The sequence below is a fragment of the Hippocampus zosterae genome, chromosome 2 (genome assembly GCF_025434085.1).
Source record: "Hippocampus zosterae strain Florida chromosome 2, ASM2543408v3, whole genome shotgun sequence".
In the NCBI taxonomy this organism is placed as follows: Eukaryota; Metazoa; Chordata; class Actinopteri; order Syngnathiformes; family Syngnathidae; genus Hippocampus; species Hippocampus zosterae.
The window spans coordinates 39622736-39644136 of NC_067452.1; the positions used below are offsets into that span (position 1 = coordinate 39622736).

Sequence of the window (21401 nt, forward strand, 5' to 3'; positions counted from 1 at the left end):
TGGGACAATTTAGAGCGTTCAATCAGCCTGCCATGCATGTTTTTGGAATGTGGGAGGAAACCGGAGCACCCGGAGAAAACCCACGCAGGCCCGGGGAGAACACGCAAACTCCACACAGGGAGGCCGGCGCTGGAATCGAACCCGGTACCTCTGCACTGTGAAGCCGACATGCTAACCACTGGACTACCGGGCCGCCCTATGTTTTTATTCATTCATTCATCTTCCGAGCCGCTTGATCCTCACTAGGGTCGCGGGGGGTGCTGGAGCCTAGCCCAGCTGTCTTCGGGCAGTAGGCGGGGACACCCTGAATCGGTTGCCAGCCAGTCGCAGAGACGAACAATCATCCACGCCACCACTCACATCCAATTAGGGACAATTTAGAGCGTTCAATCAGCGTGCCACGCATGTTTTTGAAATGTGGGAGGAAACCGGAGCACCCGGAGAAAACCCACGCAGGCCCGGGGAGAACATGCAAACTCCACACAGGGAGGCCGGAGCTGGAATCGAACCCGGTACCTCTGCACTGTGAAGCCGACGTGCTAACCACTGGACTACCGGGCTGCCCTCATTCTTTTTAATGATGTCATTTTATTTTTTATAGAGTGCAGTTTTATCCTCTGTTATTTTGTCATGAAAAAATATCACATTTCTGTTTAGTTATTTTTTTCACATTCGTGACTGTTTTCAATGAAAAAAAAAAATATGCCGGGGAAAACCGAGAGGACGATCACACAATTACTTTCTCTACTCATTTAGATTTACGATCAAATCGTCTATTTGATGTCGTTTTTGTTGCCCCCCTGGTTCCAAATCGAATTCTAAATATTGATCAACCTTCTTATGGCCATTCACGTGAACGCAGCAAATGAGCAACTGCTATAACATGAGACAAAGGTTAAAAAGTCTCTGAACTTCCAATATAAAGCGACGCATATTAAACATCGCACACCTGCGCACAAACATTAAAACCGTCGCCCCCACATTCGAATAAATTAAGAGCATCCATCATGAGTTTATTGTATTTTTTTTCTGTCATTCACAAAACGCAAATTGTGCACCAACATGTGTCATGTTTTCCTTCCTTTATTATCATACACGCGCATCTTTAACCCCGCCCCCCTTCCCCTCAACCCCCATGGGATGCCGGAAGCGCTCCGGGAAGGGTTGGGAGGGGGGTGGGAGGGGTCCACAACAACAAGCTCGTGCACGAGAGAGAGAGAGAGAGAGTGTGTGGCGTTAGACAATACCTCTCCTCCAATCTATTCCCGCCCCTCCGCGGTGAAGTGAGCCTTTATTAGACGGGGGGTCGTCGGATCTTATCTCACACGTGAAACCGGGAGAGCCACAGGAAGTGTTCATATGCACATCAAGTGACTCCCCCCATCCCGAAGACTCTTTATCTCCATCATCATCATCATCGTCATCGTCACCTTCCGACACGCGGATGGAGGAGTAGCCGGCGATCCGCTTCCATTGTTTCTCCATCATCACATGTGGAGGAGCGAATCTTCTGACGACACCGCCCCCCCCCCCCAAAAAAAGCTGCGTCCGACATCAGCTGTAACAGCGAATTCCTCTCCAAACATTTCACCGGCGCGCATGCACTCCCGATGTGTGCGAGTTGGAGAAGAAAAAGTTGACATCCAAGTTGCGTGTGCAACACCGAACTGGAATATGACTTCGAGTTGAGCATCTTTGGAGGATATTTGCGAGAGAAAGATTTTTTTCTTCTTTTTTTTTTTTTTTAAAAAAGCTGACAACTGTATCAAGGTGAGAGTCTCAAATCTGGCCATGAATGTGAATCATTTGCTTGAAATGTTTCCACCGGGGAAGTCATAACATTGATAAATCCAGTCGAGTTCATTTCTGATTGATAAATGTTCGATTTTCGTATTGATTATATGTAAAGAACAAACGACAATATTTTGGCAACATTCAGCCAAACTGTTGTGTTATCATTCGGACAGATGGCCGAGTCTTATTGTGTTGAGCTAAATAAATTTGTATGATGGAGAATTTGGCACTTAAAAATAAAAGCCCGATTATTCATTTCTTTAAAACAAACAAACAAACAACAAAGTGAATTATACTGTTCAATAGTCCCTTTTAGTTTAAATGTCATCAAGAGTTCAAAATGCACTGCAATTAGTTGGACTTTCAACTGAGAAATACCACTCTTACAAAAATAAAAGAGTTTAACTTACGTAATTTGAACGTGTAGGTTGCGATTGATTAAAATTCGGGCAATTTTCCCCAACACTCAAAAATCACGTCAGTCCTGTGGACCCAGTAAAGATCATAAATGTTTTTAATAAACAAACAAAACGAATAAAGTAGAAGAAGTTCTAAATAATGCAACCCCTCCCCCCTTTTTTTGTTTAGGAACTTCCGTGCAAACGACGGATATTAAAGATGATGCTCAGTCCGGACCAGGCCGAGGCGGACCTCTCGTGGACTCAATCCGACCCGGAGACGCTGCTGAGCGGCCTGAAATCGGCGGGATGCTCGTCCGAGGAGCCCGCGGAGGGCGACGAGCGGGCCGTTAAGTGTCGGGCGGATCAGCCTCTGAGCCGCGAGGAGAAGCGGCGACGGCGGCGGGCCACCGCCAAGTACCGCTCGGCGCACGCCACCAGGGAGCGGATCCGGGTGGAGGCGTTCAACGTCGCCTTCGCCGAGCTCCGCAAACTGCTGCCGACGTTGCCGCCGGACAAGAAACTGTCCAAAATTGAGATCCTTAGACTTGCTATCTGCTACATCTCCTATCTCAACCACGTCCTGGACGTTTAAAAAAAAGAAAAGAAGAAAAAAAAAGGAAAAAAAAAAGAAAAAGTCAGCATCCATTCGGCCTTTGAGATTTTCTTGAACAGCATTTTTTCTTTTTTTTTCCATTCTCCATTTTCAAACGCGCCCCTCTGCTTCTCGTAGTCCAGCGGGCGAAAGTTGATTTGAAAAAAAAAAATGTTTGTGCCCCCCTTCCCGTCACGCAAAAGGCTCGTTGGCGGCCGATCGGGCGCCAAATTGCCGCATCATTCTTTCGGATCCGTGGCGGCGCGTGGCCCAAAGGCATTAGCGGGCCATTCGATGACGTCATGGAACGACCATCCCAAAACGAGTCCCATTTTAATCGAATTCATTCGTCCACACCATCAGTCGCAAATTAATGACGTAGACTTTATGCGGCCACAAAAGCGGAAATGTCCGTCCAGTCATGACGGGTGAGGAATGAGAACAAGCGAAAGTGCCACTTATGACGTATAAAACGGTGACCTTAAATTGTTATTTTATTTTAAGCGTGTGGTATTATTTATTTATTTGTGTTGCTATTTAAGACTACACTTATTTATGTTTACCTCGGGCGCGTGTACGTGTGTGTGCGTGCGTGCGTGTGTGTGTGCGTGAGTGTATGTGCGTGTAATTGCTTTCGCTTCGATATTTTAGACTGTGGAATTCAAACTGGAAAAGTGATGGTCCTCTTTAAAAATGCACTTTCTGTTTATTTATTTCGCGTGAGTCTGTTGTATATGCTTTATTATGATTATTATTATTATTACTGTCATCATTTGACGTCTGTTGTCTATCAATAGCAACGATAAGCACTTCAAGGTGGAGCACACGAGCTCTATAAAATATTTATTTCCTGATAGTTAAGAGGTTAGAAACGGGCCCCTCGTACCTTTTTATTTTTAAAACGATTATGGGAAACGGCTTCCACCGCTGAGGGATTGAAATGATTCAATCTCTCTTTTTTTTTGCTGTGACCAAAAAAAACAAGTAATTTACAAGAAGTAGCCTACTCTGAATTTATTATGTTCAATAATTTGATGTTATTGGGGGTGGGGAGGGTGTTATTTGTTTAATTGTCTCTGCTTTGTATTTGGAAATTAATGACGTGCTTTTTCTAGTGAAGAGAAAAAAAAAACATATCCTCTATCCAAAGAATTTTTTTGTCTCTTCAGGGTTGTGTAGACTACTTGTTGCTTATATGCACATCTTTTGTAGTAGAGCTATTGTGTGACTGCTGGTTTCTAAAGGAGAAGACTTTTCATATTTTCCGGTGTTATTTTCAATTAAAAACGGAGATATTTGAAAAGAAATATTGTTTGCATTTTTATATTCTTCTGATTTTCATATTTGCGTTTCAAAATGCGGGGATAAGAATGTGCAAACTGGTCTGACTACATTTAACATCATCATAAAAAGCACATTTAATAATAAGACAAGCCACTGTAACATTATGCTTGTTTTGAACATTGAAACTGAACTTAAATATAGGAAAATTAAAAACTTGCTCTTGTAGTAATGATTGAAAATTGTACAGCACATAAAAATTGTACCTACATCAATCTTTGACAACAAATAATTCTCAAGAATTAAAAGCCAATATACACCACTTAAAACTCAAATGCAACTGAACTTTACTCAGCAAGTGTACTGTACTGGATTTAAAAAAAAAAAGTTTAGCGTGTAACATTATGCGCAGTTTGAACGTTTATTTCAGTGATTCTTTTGTGAACCACTAGAGGGAGCTTGCATACAACTCATTGTCTTCGTACCGCGTGATGAGAAGCACCGGAATCGAGGATGACTTTCAGCTTCACGCTCGTGCACGTAGGACGTGTGGAAAGCGACTAATGTGCATGTGGTTATCGTGCTGCATGCACACACACACACACACACACACACACACACACACACACAGTGTGAGTGGTCAGCAGCTAAGGCAGTGGTAGGAGGCTCCTTCATGTGCGCTCCTGGCTGAAAGGCTCGCTCCCTCCCCAGAGAGGGGGCAGGTGTTACTCCAGACGAGCCAAGACAACCAAATTACTGGCCGTCTGGCACCTCCCGTGGGAAAGCCGGGAGGGAGGGATGCGATGGGAGACATGGAAATTTATGAGCCAGCTCACCACCGAGCTGTATAATATGGCCAAATGGTTTGAGCAAAATACACAAATATTTATATTCATTTGTGATAGAGGACTATCTATCTATCTATCTATCTATCTATCTATCTATCTATCTATCTATCTATCTATCTATCTATCTATCTATCTATCTATCTATCTATCTATCTATCTATCTATCTATCTATCTATCTATCTATCTATCTATCTATCTAGCTTACTATCTATCTATCTATCTATCTATCTATCTATCTATCTATCTATCTATCTATCTATCTATCTATCTATCTATCTATCTATCTATCTATCTATCTATCTATCTATCTATCTATCTATCTATCTATCTATCTATCTATCTATCTATCTATCTATCTATCTAACTAGCTTACTAGCTAAATGTCTATCTATCTATCTAGCTTACTAGCTAACTGTCGATCTATCGAGCTAGCTTGCTAGATAACTTGCTAGAGTCTTGTTTGCCATTTAAATGTCCATTTTCCCCTTCCACCCCCAAGCTCTGAAAACCGGCCCCTTCACAGCTCGGTCGGCCAAACGTAGCTCTCGATTCTTCTGCGACCCGGCGCACCCCGAAGAACACTACTGAAGCGGCAAAGATGACCCAACAAATTGCCTCGCCACCTTGAATTAATGGCAACAAAATGCTATCCAGCTAGCTAGCTAGCTAGCTAGCCACCTACCTAGCTAGCTAGCTAACTATCTGCCAGTTTTCCGAAATTGCTTACCTGTTTTCTGAAACTGAGCCATGATTGGTTGTTACCTGAGCTCTGAGCAACTGTGATGTAATTTTCAGTCGACAGAAATTCGCTAAATGACCGCCTCATGAGGCTAAAAACGGAGGGATTTTGCTGTTTAACTAGTCCAAACACAACATTAATCAGAATGCCATGTTTGGACGAGTGGAGGAGCATAAAAAATTTTATTGGAAAGAAAATTTTGCTGTTGACTTCCCCATTAATGATCCCGTCAGGTCTGAATATCGCAGGCATCTATTTTATTAATCAACTTACTTGTTTAAATGGACAACCTTCTTCAGAAGTGTACTTCAGGTACCATTTTGCTTTGGACTGACATATCACACATTCAGACGACAGCCATAATGGAGAAAGCTAAACTCAAGCAAGACAATTCCCTGTTCCATAGAAGTTTTATTTTTTGTTCTTTAAAACAGGCCACCCAGAAGTTTGCATGACATCATGATGAGCGGGTCAATATAAGGGCTAACCGAAATGGTGCATTCACATCTTAAATCAACGTTTCACCATTTAAATGAATAGAAATGCCAATAATCTGTTCTGACCCCACTTTCTTCGGATGTGTGCACCTTGGCCAGAAGAGTTTCACAAGTCATAAAATAGTTTTTTTTTTTTTTGCCAGGAATAAATAATATATGGTGGCGGCCCGGTAGTCCAGTGGTTAGCACGTCGGCTTCACAGTGCAGAGGTACCGGGTTCGATTCCAGCTCCGGCCTCCCTGTGTGGAGTTTGCATGTTCTCCCCGGGCCTGCGTGGGTTTTCTCCGGGTGCTCCGGTTTCCTCCCACATTCCAAAAATATGCATGGCAGGCTGATTGAACACTCTAAATTGTCCCTAGGTGTGAGCATGAGTGCGAGTGGTTGTTCTTTTCTGTGTGCCCTGCGATTGGCTGGCAACCGATCCAGGGTGTCCCCCGCCTACTGCCCGAAGACAGTTGGGATAGGCTCCAGGACCCCCCGCGACCCTAGTGAGGATCAAGCGGCTCGGAAGATGAATGAATGAATGAATGAATGAATGAATAAATAAATAATATATGACTGAATTATTAGATTGCCTGGCTGCTTGTGTTTGTTGCACTGTTTGTGATCTCTGACCACTACTCCACGGACCACTACCAGGCCGAACTCAGACCCCCCCCCCCCGGCCCCACCTCAACAAAAATTAAAAAAAAATACAAATTGGGAATGTAGGGTCATCATTGCCGTAAAACAAACCTGTTGAATAATTTGAATTTGGAGCACCCGAGCGATGAAGTGGAAAGCATGAAAATATGAGCGGCGCTTGCACATGCCTGCCCACATAAACATGAGCCATTTACTCTAGAAAAATCTTTATAGTCAGCACCAATGCTTTAAAAATTGCTTAGTAAAAAAAAAAAAAAACGTAAAGTCGATTTTGAGAGACACCCCCACCACCCCAACCACCACACACACACACACCAGTGGCTTAAGCTACAACACGGCAACATCAGTGCGCATGACGGAGTTTGACAATGTGAGATTCTCTTTGTTGATGTTGACTTTGACACTTTACCTTCAACCCTCATTTCTAAAACATTGTTCAGTATCTGCGGCTAGTTGTAAAGTTAAGTTGAATTCACTGCCACTGGTTCCACCAGAGGTCAACCGGTCGTTATTCTGGAATGGATTGGCTTCCACCACCTCTGAAGTTCCACCGTAATATGATTCAAGTGCAACTCTTTGCAATCCCATAACTAAAAGAAAACGAATGACCGCATGGACAGATTGTGCTCTTCTCTGCAAAAACCAAAACAAGCTGTGAACTTGTGGCATCGCTTGGACTTGTTCTCGAGTCTACTCAAAGGTTCTGTCCATCTGTACACTTCCATTAAGGCACCACAAGGCCATTTGTTCACCCACCCCCCACACCCTCGCCGCCCCCATCTCGAAAGCTGTGCTAGCATCAGCTTCCTTCAATTTATTCCTTACCCCATAACCCCCACCACTCTGCCCCTTGTCCTCCCTCCGTTCCCTCCCCCTCCATCCCCCAAACTGCTGAGGGCGCTGAACAGCCTGGCCGATAGTATTGCTGCTGCTGCTGCTGTGTGTGTACAGTATGTGTTTGTGTGTGTGACATGTGTGTGTGAGGGGGAGAGAGAGAGTGAGAGAGACAAGAGAAAAAGTGAGAGTCATATTACACACACACACACACACACACGAATTTTGACACGAGCTGCAGTAGAGAGCAAAAAGTGTGAAGTTGGTGCAGTACCGAATTTCGACAGAAGCTGCAGTAGGGAGCAAAAAGGGTGTGAATTCCCGGCGAAAAATTCTCAACATGGACACATTCTGGGGACCTTTGGGGAAAAATACAGGGTACCCGTTTTGGACACTTTGGAGTTGATTTAGAGGGTGTCAAATTGAGGACCGGGCAAAATGTCCTCACTCTGTTGGTTAAAAACTCATGCCGGTCCTCACAATGTCATGAGTACAAGAACACACACACACACACACACATGTTAACACACGTCACAGCGGGCTTATGTAATGGTGGAGGATGACGAGCGACCATATGTCAGGAAGTGTGCAGCCCGCAATCGCCATCATCATCCTCTTCATCACTTTGGGCGTGCTTGGCGTTCGCTCCGTGCCAGCATGCACGCGGCGTTCCACTCGCACCCGTTTAATTCGGAGAAGTGGCACACGCTTTGTGCAAATTGGACAGGGGGCAGTGTGACAACAAACAGGCCATATGTTCACAACACTGGAGAGCTGTCATTTATTTTGTTTATTTATTTTTATTTTTTTGGCCTCACTGGCCGTTAGAATACTCGGCGCACCGCACGGATGTTCAAAGCGCACATGCGAACACCTGATGGAGTCGTCGGTTGTTTTGACGGAGATTTCCCCCCTCCGATGAAGAGTGCTTGAGCAGCAGCATAGGTACACAAAGTACAAAGCCTCGGTCCATGTGTTGAAATGCAGCCCTCGGGATGGGCCGTATTATCCGGGCCTACTTCACCAGCCGGGTCCCGGAGCCCGAGCTGGCTCGTGGCCCTTTGTCTCCAAACAGATGGGAATGGGCAGAGCGGAGAAATGGAGAATCAGACAGCGAGTGTGTGTGTGTGTGTGTTGGGTGGATGGGGGGCGAGGGACGGGATGGGAAGGGGGTTGAGAAAGGGCCAGTCTGTTCTCATTAAGTGCTGTATTGAAGACCCCTCCCAACACATACACACACACACAATGCGTCAGCAGCCGCGGATGGTTCCCTTCTCATTCAGACTCACGCTCGGACCATCTGTACTGGGGCTTGTCGTGAGGTGTGTGCGCATACATTAGAGGCCTCGGAACCAATCTGGACACTTACAATCATGACATTTCCATTTGCTTAAGATCTTTGAAATCCAATTGTTGGCGATGTGTCATTGCGTGTGTCATTAAAGGTGACTTTAATCAGCGTCCTGGTGCCCCCCCCCCATTCCTCCCTTTTTTGGACCATCGAGGTCCAAAAATAATCAATAAATGATTATGTCATCTACATATGGGAACCAATTACTCGTCCCAACATAATTGAAAACTCTGATGTGATTGTGACTCACCGTCACGTAACTCTGACAACATATGTGCAGTTTTTTTTTTTTACACTCTTATCTTATTTAAACTTGCACAGATAAGGCAAGGTGACCTCAGCAAAAATATTTATGGCGTCTCAAATCAACATGACCCATTGAAATAAATGGAAATGCCATTAATCGGTTCCACCCCGCTCCCATAATGTTAGTGCTTCTTTCTTTTTTTTTTTTTTTTAAATAGCACTCTATAATGTTGTCCGGTAATCATTGGGTTACATTCCAAAAAGAAAATATAATAAGTGAAATCCGTGAAGTACTCATCTTTATTATTACAACTAATACATATACAACAGAATACTGCATTGAATGCAACCAAAGATTAAGCCTTTTTTTTGGCTCAAGCATTAAGAAATTATATTTATACCATATATATATATATATATATATATATATATATATATATATATATATATAGGGCGGCCCGATAGTCCAGTGGTTAGCACGTCGGCTTCACAGTGCAGAGGTACCGGGTTCGATTCCAGCTCCGGCCTCCCTGTGTGGAGTTTGCATGTTCTCCCCGGGCCTGCGTGGGTTTTCTCCGGGTACTCCGGTTTCCTGCCCGGAGACAGCTGGGATAGGCTCCAGCACCCCCCGCGACCCTAGTGAGGATCAAGCGGCTCGGAAGATGAATGAATGAATGAATGAATATATATAGATATATAAATAAATATATATATATATATATATATATATATATATATATATATATATATATATATATATATGAGGAGGATCAAGCGGCTCGGAAGATGAATGAATGAATATATATATATATATATATATATATATATATATATATATATATATATATATAAACTTTATAAACAACTGATAGTTGATATAAATATGATGAAATATGAAATATAGTACACAATATTTTGTTGACATTATGGGCTTTGTCATGGAGAAAATTTGGCAAGCTGTTCAGCCACGAGGCGCGCAGACTGTTGACTTTAGTCTACAGTTATCCGGTTATATTGTCTGTCAATGTGTGTTGCTCCACCATCTGTATTCAAAGGTAAGTTGCTCCTTAAACGATTATCTTAAATTTGCACTGCAATGTCAACAAAAACGAAGTAATATTGCAAATACATAATGTGGCTAAAATGGTGCGTGGTCATGTCCCTTCCGATCATGGTTCGGCCGATTTTGTAAAACTGAAGTACTGTAAATTTAGAGTATTTTTAATGAATATTTGTTGTGTTTTGTTGACAAAGGGGTGTTGGTTCTTCGTTGTCGAGAGCATCCCAACCATTCCATGTGTTGTCATTCTTCATTCATATCAATGCAAAGTGCATAATCAATATATGTTTATGATTGCATCTTTGAGCCATATCAATATCATATTGATACGTATCAGCACCTGCATCGTGTGTGCGTGGGCTTATGAAGACATCTCTTCCCACTTTATCTTCATTTTTACACACTATCATTTTCTCTTCCTATTTACCCCAAAAAAAGCCCAAACTCATAAACTGTGTATCTTTGGGGAGGGAGCCATCCATCTTCTGGACACCAAATTCAATTCATCGGGGAGTGTGGTGGGGGGGGGGGGGGTGAGAGGTATGGCACCTCGCCTTCTCAATCGCGGCCATCTGCACGTGCTTTGCACTTTGAATGAACGCAATAAATGGCAGCGCGTGCTTCTGACCCAACATGCATTGGAATCAATTGTGGATATTGATATGGGCCAAAAGTAAGTAAACAAAGTTTTCTACAGGTACTGTGAATAGTGTCAATTATTTTGGGGGAATAAACAAGCAAAAAAAAAAAACAAAAAAAGAAAAACAAGGTGAATTTTAAATAAGCAACAGTGGACCGGTACCGAAGAAATGGAGAAAGGCAGAATAGTATAGCGGCATTCGGCATTAAATAAATAAATACATAAATAAATAAATGATAGAATTTTTTTAAAGTGAGTCTCGGGGAAGTTAGCACGACAGAAAGGAAAAAAATCATGTATGAGGTGGAGGTAATGTGGTGGAAAGAAGGGTGATTTTTTTTTTTTAATTGGGACTGAGGTAAAGCACGGAGGTAGAAAATCAACTTTAAGCTAATGAAGGAAGGATGCAAAGTGAAAAAAGAAGCTCCGATGGAAGGAAGCCAGAAAGGAAGATAGGAGAAAAGGAATGAAAGAGGAAAAATGAAAACGTGAAATCGTTCACGTCACAACTGAGTTGCGAGAGGTCAAATCGCCAACGTTGTAATAGACAAACTCTACCACATGATGGCGCACTAATCTTTCACAAACAGCAGACGCCGCAACGGTCTTGTTCTTGACAAAACCACGTCTTCACTTGTTTCTTATCAAATGCACACGTTCCGTTGGGAGTTATTTGAATGCGCCTCATGTATCAAGGCGGGTGCAAAATCACCTTTACAAATCTTATAAATATGAGTGGATAATAAGAAAAATAATTGATTACAATTATAGCACCATCCCCATCAATGACAGAGCATTGGCTTTATTTAGCTCTGCGAGGGAATGGAAAGGGGTCATACTAAAGTCATGACCTCTATTGTGTTCTCGAGGGCATCGGGTCTAAGGCGATGTGTGTGTTTGGCGGGGGGGCGGGGGGGGGGGGGGGTTGAAAGGAGGACAAAAATATTGATTTATACACATCAGCCACTTCATCGATGGGGGCATCTGTTGCTTCTTAAATGTGTGTGTGCTTTTTATCCACTCAAATAAAAAAAAACATTTGAAGTCTGAAGTCCTCTATTTAAATACGCAATTATGGTTATAATATACTGTATGTCTACATTTGTGGTAAGAGGCTTTGAGCTACGAGTATGGTCACTGAAGGAATTCAACTCGTATCTCACTAAACTTCACCTTTTTGTGTCAGCAGTCTGGCCAGCCCAGAATCCTGAAATTTTATGACCCGTACTGGGCCCGAAATACGTGACGAGCCATAACTTACTTTGTTATTGCTGTCTGACAGTGCTACTTTGGCCGAGTGCATTCCACACAATGTGCGTGCAGAGGAGGAAGAGGTCTCATGTCTTATGTCTGATGGAAGGATGAAAACTCCCATTTTGTTGAATGTTAAGTTGAGAAAAATAAACGAAGCAAGAACGCGTTGATTTAATCGTAATTAGTGCTCTTGCATCCTTCCATTTGTATGAATGTGGCAATCGGAAGAGAAAGTGAGCGAAAAGGACCCACTTCTCGATCTTTTCGAGCTCGCTATCACCTCCTAGCGGCCGGTCGCCTCACTCCACCCCAGCGGTGCTGCCAGCCAGCCACTGCCGCTGAACATTCCAAAGTGGCGGTGTGACACCCCCAGCCCCCCCCCCCCCCCCGCCCCCTACTGTTAGCAAAGGCTGCTTCCCTCTTGTAGCCCAACTGTTTTACAACCTCTGGATGTCAAGTCAAGCACGGGAATGAGATCGTTCCCCACAACAGGTGAGCTTCACTTCAATGACGCTTATGCTGCACGTTTGTGATGAGCTAATTAATTAGCAAGTTAGCTCAGTTGGGGTGTGACTGTCTCCGTTGCTGTTGACGACGTGCGTGTTTGTGTATGTTCGCTCAATAACGCGTTCGAATGTAGAAAGTTACTTGGTTGTTGATAGGAAAAGGCACGCCTTTGTCATCTACCTGTGTGATTTTTACGAGACTGACGCACTAACCAAAGCCGAAACCACGACCCTGCAGCTTCGACATGTCACATTGTTATGAAGGAGTTAATGTTTGTATTTTTTTTTTTCTGTAATGGCTTCGCTTATCGTAATCTTGTTTGGTGAATGTGAGCTTATTTCCCTGCTTTGGGACTCAGCTGTTGAAGCGCGAGGAGCGCAGGGATACATGACAACAGTTATTAGTGCTGAAATGCAACCAGCGGAGTGATACATATTAGTGTATGTTCACCACGCCAGTATATTAACTATGTTTAATAAAAACAGTCTAAATAAAAGACAGTTGGCTTAATCGTAATCATTTGTCTTTCAGTTCGAGACATGTCACGCCTCACCATGAAAACAGCAAAGTCGAGAGTGGACTGCCTTAAATATCGAGAGTGTTGAGCTGTAATAAAACATCCCATTCATCTATTATTCTCGCAGTGAAGTGAAAGTCATAGCTTGTCCAAGAATGCAGGTTGCATATAAATGTGTATCTTGTACACTCTTGTTAGTTCGTCTCGGGAGAATTCCATTCACAGAGAAATATACCAAAGTAATGCCGAAATGATTAACTTTAAGAAGCACATGTGGATAGTTTCTGATTCTCGTGAGGTCAAGCTATCAAGGGGAATTTGTGGGAATTTTACGTTTTAATTGCTTGCCAAGTCAAGTCAACAGTATTTCTCGAGCACTTTCAAACAGCCATCGCTGCATACAAAGTGCTGTACATGGAGCGATTTAACATACACAATAAACAGTAAGACGAATCGGTAATCAAGGCGGTAGAAAGCACCAAGCAGTAAAATCAAGAACAAATCTAAGTCATGCTGAGTCCAACGCCAAAGAATACAAGTGAGTTTTGAGGAGGGCTTTAAAGATTGACTTGACTTGCCTCGCCGTGAAGTCACTCGAACTTTGGTGGACTGCGTGATGACAGCGGGGCAGAGGTGGGACTATAAGTCACATTCCGTAGTGTACCAATCTGAAGCAAGTTTCAAATGATGAATTTCAAGTTTCCCAAGTTAATGTGGCAAAAATCAAGTCAGTCCAGTACTCCCGAAAATTCAAGCAAGTCAAGTCGGCACTTGTTTTAAGCAAATCGTAAATCAAGTCAAGTCAAGTCAAGTATTTACAAATTCTAACTATGACCATCATGATATGAAATTTCAAATTCTCTCATCTGCAAAGGAATGCATTTGATGGCGACATGACCAAAATTCAGGGTGTGTATGTGTGTGGGGTGGGGGTGGGGGGGGGGGTATCCAACCATGTGACACTTTTAAAGTGAAGGTACCCAGCGCCTCTTGGTGCAGTTTTGTTGATATCAGACCATTTTTTTTCCAATGTCAGGCATAGAGTTATCTGTCCGGTAGTTATCGTCCATCCTTATGAAACACGAAGAAGTCTGCTTTCTTGGACGACTAAAGAAATCGGACAATATTGAGTGTTGATAAACTGAAACTAGGGTGGCCCGGTAGTCCAGTGGTTAGCACGTCGGCTTCACAGTGCAGAGGTACCGGGTTCGATTCCAGCTCCGGCCTTCCCTGTGTGGAGTTTGCATGTTCTCCCCGGGCCTGCGTGGGTTTTCTCCGGGTGCTCCGGTTTCCTCCCACATTCCAAACACATGCGTGGCAGGCTGATTGAACACTCTAAATTGTCCCTAGTGACCCTAGTGAGGATCAAGCGGTACGGAAGATGAATGAATGAATGAATGAATAAACTGAAACTCTGAAGATTTGGATTATTTTAAGTTCATGTCTTGTTGACACATTTGCTCTTCTATTAATTGCCAATTAGGGCCGGTGGTCGACCGGTTAGCGCGTCGGCCTCGCAATGTAGAGGTGCGGGGTTTGATTCCACTCGCGGCCTTCCGATCTGGAGTTTGCATGTTCTCCCCGGGCCTGCGTGGGTTTTCTCCGGGTGCTCCGGTCTCCGCCCGCATTCCAAAAACATGCATAGCAGACTGATTGAACACTCAAAATTGTCCCTAGGTGTGAGTGGGAACGTGGGTAGTTCTTTGTCGGGTCAGGGTGTCCCCCGCCTACTGCCCGAAGACAGCGGGGGGGTAGGCTCCAGCACGCCCCATAACCCTTGTGAGGATAAGCGGATCGGAAAATGGATGGATGGATCGTTGCCAATTAATCGATTGTTTGTTGCATGCACCTCCAATATTTAGTCAACAGCTCAGGGTTAGCTGGAGTGTGGTCCTTGCCCAACTGGAGGTTGAATTCGGTTACTTTCTGGGATGCCAGCCCAATTCCACTGCAGTCATAACTCTCGTTTGCCCTGCCGCTAACATCAACACGGCAAACATGTGACACGATGCGCTCCTTCTCCTCATGCTGCTGCTTGTCTCGTGACTTCATCCGCAAAGGAGCTTTGATGTTTACTCGAGGGAAGTCGCTATTTTGCACTGGGATAGTCGAGGCAGCTGAAGTTTGCCATTGCAAGTCGACTGCTCCAGTTTCAGCCATGCTGTAAAAAGATTTTTGTCTTTGATTCCACAACATGGAATTTTTTTGGGGGTGAAATCTGAAACACAACAGACCCTTCTTTGTTATTCGTGAGATGCTCCTCCTTTATCGTATTTGTGCTTTCCGCCCTGTTTGGTCTTTGAAAGCTTATGAGATGGTCACGAAACTGAGGTCCAGTGACTTCAAACTATTTGATAGCGGTCATAAATTAGCCTCTTGTCAAGTTTAAGGACCTCAGAAGTCGGTTAAATCAATCATATGATTAGCATGGGGCGGCCCGGTAGTCCAGTGGTTAGCGCGTCGGCTTCACAGTGCAGAGGTACCGGGTTCGATTCCAGCTCCGGCCTCCCTGTGTGGAGTTTGCATGTTCTCCCCGGGCCTGCGTGGGTTTTCTCCGGGTGCTCCGGTTTCCTCCCACATTCCAAAAACATGCGTGGCAGGCTGATTGAACACTCTAAATTGTCCCTAGGTGTGAGTGTGAGCGTGGATGGTTGTTCGTCTATGTGTGCCCTGCGATTGGCTGGCAACCGATTCAGGGTGTCCCCCGCCCACTGCCCGGAGACGGCTGGGATGGGCTCCAGCACCCCCCGCGACCCTAGTGAGGATCAAGCGGTACGGAAGATGAATGAATGAATGAATGATTAGCATGGTGACAGTCTTAAGTCGCCAGTCAACTCCAAGTGGAGGTCACTTGTAAACAAAGGACAATAATGGAGGACAGCCAGTTTTTGGTGCATACCCCCCCCCAAAAAAAATAATTAATCTTCCTCAAAATTAATTACTTAGTTAATCAACAACTAATTAATTTTTAAGCAACAACTATTTTAATTATCGAGTAATCATTCAAAGCTATTGTTGAACTTAAAATTTTCCAAATCCTCTGATTTCAAGTCAAATTTATTTAAGATAGCTCTTCATCACAGAAGAGTCTCAAAAAGATTCAAAGGCGCACAGTTGACAAATATTAACAACATCCCCTGATTTTAACCCCTAGCAGGGCAAGGAACCCCCGACGCCTCCCCCTCCCTTTAAAAAAAAAACATCTGGGTGGAAAAAACCTTGAGAAGGGGCCGCAGTTGGGGGAATCCCCCCTTAGCAAGACTCACCGGATGCCGAGTGGGCAACATTTTTGTGCTATCTCAACACTAATTATTCTCTGATTTTTCTGTAGTCTTTCATGATAACAGACTGATTATTATTTGTATTTTTATCATTTCTAAACATCTTTTAGTTTGAAAAACCATGACCGAACCAGTAACTGAATCCGTTTATGAAACAACACTAAAGAAAAAAAAAAGAGAATTAATTTGTAAATGGTTATCTGGAGGAAAAAAAATCTGGTTTTGTAATACACTTTAAAATAAAATAGTATTTGACTAATCGATGAATTGATGGGATGAGCGATTCTAAGAATATTAGACTCTGACAGTCCTAATTCTTTGTGCAAAACGTCTGTTTTAGAAAGCACCTGGAATCGCAGTTCAGTACGGGTCCGTGCACTCGTACGCTTGGCAGTAAACATTCTAAAAACAGACACTCCACTGCAGACTCTGATCATAAATTAGCTTTTAATTTTGTTGCTCCAGGCTCCTTTTTGCATCCTGCATGAACTTGGTCCCATTGACCTATTAAATCCCACATTGAGGATGTTGCCTTTGCCTTTGAAAAGATTAAAGCAAGTGATAAGGTGGGTGTGGGGGGGGGCATGGCAGTCTTGTTTGATGAAAAGCCTGTCAAGGACAGACGTATAACTACAAATCCTGGCGTGAAACACACTTTTTTTTTAATCAACTTGGAGAGTGTGCGTTTGACGTGGATTAAGATGTTATCCGAAGCACATCAATGTACGCTCTGACAAAATAATATTTGGGATAGTACTTATTTGACCATTGGACATCTGTTTTATTTGATATTTATTGACCTGGGCGGCCCGGTAGTCCAGTGGTTAGGACGTCGGCTTCACAGTGCAGAGGTACCGGGTTCGATTCCAGCTCCGGCCTCCCTGTGTGGAGTTTGCATGTTCTCCCCGGGCCTGCGTGGGTTTTCTCCGGGTGCTCCGGTTTCCTCCCACATTCCAAAAATATGCATGGCAGGCTGATTGAACACTCTAAATTGTCCCTAGGTGTGAGTGTGAGTGCGAATGGTTGTTTGTCTCTGTGTGCCCTGCGATTGGCTGGCAACCGATTCAGGGTGTCCCCCGCCTACTGCCCGGAGACAGCTGGGATAGGCTCCAGCACCCCCCGCGACCCTCGTGAGGATCAAGCGGTTAGGAAGATGAATTTATTGACCTTTTATTTGATTAACTATCTGTTCTATGGAAATGAGAAAACATTGCGCAAAATGTCAATGAATGACATGTTGTTCTATGGAGAACTATGACAGAATATATATACAGTATATGTATCAATTATAAGGATGGAAAACCTTACCTGGATATCGCAAAACCTATTCACAGCCGTCGCTTCACGTTGCCGCTGCGGCGATCCGAAAGTTGCGGGTCAGTGAGCAACGATGTACATCGGTCCGGCGGCTTGTCACGCCGCAGCTTTTCTCGACATACCGACAAGCACAATTACTATTTACATTCTACTTTCTCAAGAGGCATGGTTGACGTTGCTACGTGTGCATATGGAAGTCAACAGAGTTCATATTAACCATGACGGTGTTTAGTTTAGCCTGGACTGAGTTTTCCCGTTTTTCGTTTTTGTTGAAAGGGCTTCTTGGGGTTGCGCATTGTTTCCTCTGTTTTCATGGCAGACTGCCTGCACTGCTCAACAATGACACGGCGTATAATACCATCAGAGGATATCTGGTTCCTTCTATTTTTTTTTTTCGTTGCACCGCTATGGTAACTGAACTGGGCCGCACGGGAGCGAAAAAAAAATGCAAGAGGGTCATTTGAGCCATGTAGTATGACTCACACTATTGTCTTGCTTTGCCAATTTTTATTTGTAAAAAAAATGGGCGCTCTTTGCACATCGCGCCGTGACGCGAGACTCATCGGGGGTATTTGGGTGTACCCTTTTCTGGGTTTGGGCAATATGACAGCCGTGTCTTCATTAAACAGCTGACGAAGAGCCTTAAAAAAAGATACCCCCCGCCCCCCCCCCCAAAAAAAGCAGCACAAACAATTCCCCGAACATTGTGTTCCACTGTGCAAATTGGCATTCCAAATCGACAGTATTTTAGCGTCCCGCATTATCTCGACCCGACAATTTGCCTTGTGAGGTTTTTCGTGCTTCTTCTTCTGTTTTCACTTGACATGTCGAACACAGTGGTACATATTTTCTGATGATATAATTGGAAAAGACAACACATTATTACATCAATATATCACCACACATATTTTCTATCACTTACCAGGATCCATCCATCCATATTTCAATCCGCTTTATCCTTACAAGGGTCGCGGGGCGTGCTTGAGCCTCTTCGGGCAGTAGGCGGGGGACACCCTGAACCGGTTGCCAGCCCATCGCAGGGCACACACCGATGAACAACCAACCGCGCTCACACTCGCACCTCGGGACAATTCGGAGTGTCTGATTAACCTGCCGTTCATGTTTTTGGAATGTGGGAGGAAACCGGAACACCCGGAGAAAACCCACGCAGGAGCGGGAAGAACATGTAAACTCCGGACGGGAAGGCCAGAGCCGGGATCGAGCCCGCGACCTCTGCACTGTGAGGTTGACGCGCTAACCACTGGAGCACCGTCCGCCTACTCGGGATTATTTTTCAGCATATTGATCAAATGTCTTCTGGGCAAATATTGATCTATGATGTCATATTCATATGTAAGAAGAGACACATATGAAAGCATTCCTGTAATTTGTTGCTTGGTGCTTTGGAGGGGGACTTACAATAACATCAAGAAAACGATGTGCACAAATGGCGTTTTGTTTTTTTTGTTTTTTTGTTTGCTTTAAGATCAACTAACGGTTAATGAGTCAAGGCTGTTTTAGACTGTCGGATGACTCGACTCAAACGGAAAATCCCTGGAATCTGCACCCCAGCTCACCGCTGAAAAACGAGTGATTTGTTGTCTGGTGACTGCTAGTCTTTCACGTCTCTGCCGCGTGAAAGATCCCAACACGCCCCGACGGTGACCGTCAGGGGGGGCCATCTTCAGCAAGCCAGTGGCATTCCAAGAGCCGGGGTTGTTAAAATGAGTGTTTGCTCCCCCCCCTCCCCCCCTCAACCCTTGAATGAAAGTCATGCAAGGCAGACATTCCCGAACATGGCCCATGAAGTCACTCGCAGCTGCCCCAATGTTACTTTTCTTAGAAGTTTTGTCATTGTGAATTTGGCAAATTCTGGGAGCGATTAATCGCGAATTCTGGGAGCGATTAATCGCAAAGTCAAGTCGTGAATGCAACAATGTTGACCAGTAGGGAGAACTTTCAAAGCACCTCCAAATGAGCCGTAAATTCTTTTGGGCATACTGCTGGAAGCATGGCCAGGAAGTTTCGGTGGGACTTTCCAGTGGCGACGTAGTGCAGCTCGTCGGCAGTCAGAAAAGCATTTGTTCACATCTTGATTTATTAATTTTTTTTCCTCATCAGATATAGTTGAAATCATCTTATCGTCATAGTATTTATGTCCGTTCGCCATCAAGAGGAGGTGGAGGGGTTGGAGGTGAGTGTGCTCAGGCGGACGGAATGTGAATTTTCCATGCGGCGTATCTCTTGCCTGCCTTGTGTGATTTATGTATTTTTTGACATTTGTATTCTTGCCAAGCGCATTTCAAGAGCCGTGGATTGGCTGGTGTGCTGCGCGAGCGTGCTCCATGTTTAGGAGTGGGACGTTTGAACTGGCCACATCTTGTGACTGTTGAGAATAGTGTTTTGTTTTTGGAGTTTTTTGATAGCAAGCGGCAGATCACATGAAAGCACCTGATTTTTACCTTTTCCTCTCAGTTTATTTAAACCAGGGGTGTCCAAACTTTTTGCCAAGGGGGCCAGATTTTATGTGGTAAAATGTCGGGGGGGCCGACCTTGGCTGACATTCTTTACATTGAACAACAATATTGTTCAGCAAATTTTAGTAAGCCAGTCTGTTTCACATTTCCATTTTTATTTTAATTTCAACAATCTTAAGAATTTCTTTTGGTTCATTTGAAACAGCAATTTGAAATATGACATATCAGTCAATATAAACACGGAGTGATGTCTTGTTAACTCGTGAGTGATGCCCTCTAGTGTCTAAATGCTATTACTCATTTAGTGAATGCTATTACTCATTTAGCCACTAGAGGGAAGCAGTACTGTATGAAACATCACTCACCAGTCTACGAGACCTCAGTCAATGCAACACGTGTTCCATTGCGCCCAACCTGCGGGCCAGACGGCACTGATTTTATGACGGGGGCCGAGGGCCGGATTTGGCCCGCGGGCCGGACTTTGGACATGTCTGATTTAAACGATCTCGTTCAGTGTCAAACAAATCCAAATCATCCATCCATTTTTGCGACCTCTTGGGCGATGTTTTGAGCAGATCGGACCTGCAGAAAATGTGGTCCAAAAACATCTTCAAATTGGAGGAAAATGATCAAACTTGCGGGGACCTTCTCCTCTTGGCTGACAAGTTTGAGTGGAAAAAATATCCACCAATAAGCTCGCAGGGGCTGAAATTCCAAGGGGTTTTCCAAATGTTCCAAATGGCATTACCAGAACCAGGATTCCAGGATAAACCGCCAATCGGATGTTGGGCTCTTATTTTCATTTTTCAACATCATTTTATTTAGGGAGGCAAAAAAAAGATAAAACATTAGTCGTGAATAATGATGCTCCGGGATAATGCTCATTCATTCATTCATCTTCCGAGCCGCTTGATCCTCACTAGGGTCGCGGGGGGTGCTGGAGCCTATCCCAGCCGTCTTCGGGCAGTAGGCGGGGGACACCGTGGATCAGTTGCCAGCCAATCGCAGGGCACACAGAGACGAACAACCATCCACGCCCACATTCACACCTAGGGACAATTTTAGAGTGTTCAATCAGCCTGCCATGCATATTTTTGGAATGTGGGAGGAAACCGGAGC

At 44.1% G+C, this 21401-nt stretch overlaps 2 protein-coding genes across 3 annotated transcripts in view; both read left to right on the plus strand.

Moving 5' to 3' along the window:
* Positions 1–982: 982 nt before the first annotated feature.
* On the plus strand, positions 983–4088 carry nhlh2 (nescient helix loop helix 2). Its single transcript, XM_052059340.1, has 2 exons — positions 983–1770; positions 2383–4088. Exon 2 carries the CDS (start codon positions 2413–2415, stop codon positions 2785–2787), a length of 375 nt encoding a protein of 124 aa, XP_051915300.1. The 5' UTR covers positions 983–1770; positions 2383–2412; the 3' UTR covers positions 2788–4088.
* An 8453-nt stretch (positions 4089–12541) lies between these two features.
* vangl1 (VANGL planar cell polarity protein 1) overlaps positions 12542–21401 on the plus strand; it is a 35394-nt gene continuing 26534 nt past the window's right edge. For both annotated transcript variants that reach the window (XM_052059229.1, XM_052059231.1), the window contains exon 1: positions 12542–12675. The gene's annotated coding sequence lies outside the window, so the exon portion shown is untranslated. The remainder of the gene's footprint in view (positions 12676–21401) is intronic.

Bases quoted from the DNA above. Each gene is read 5' to 3' on its own strand.
- nhlh2 (XM_052059340.1), top strand. From the start codon at position 2,413: ATGATGCTCAGTCCGGACCAGGCCGAGGCGGACCTCTCGTGGACTCAA.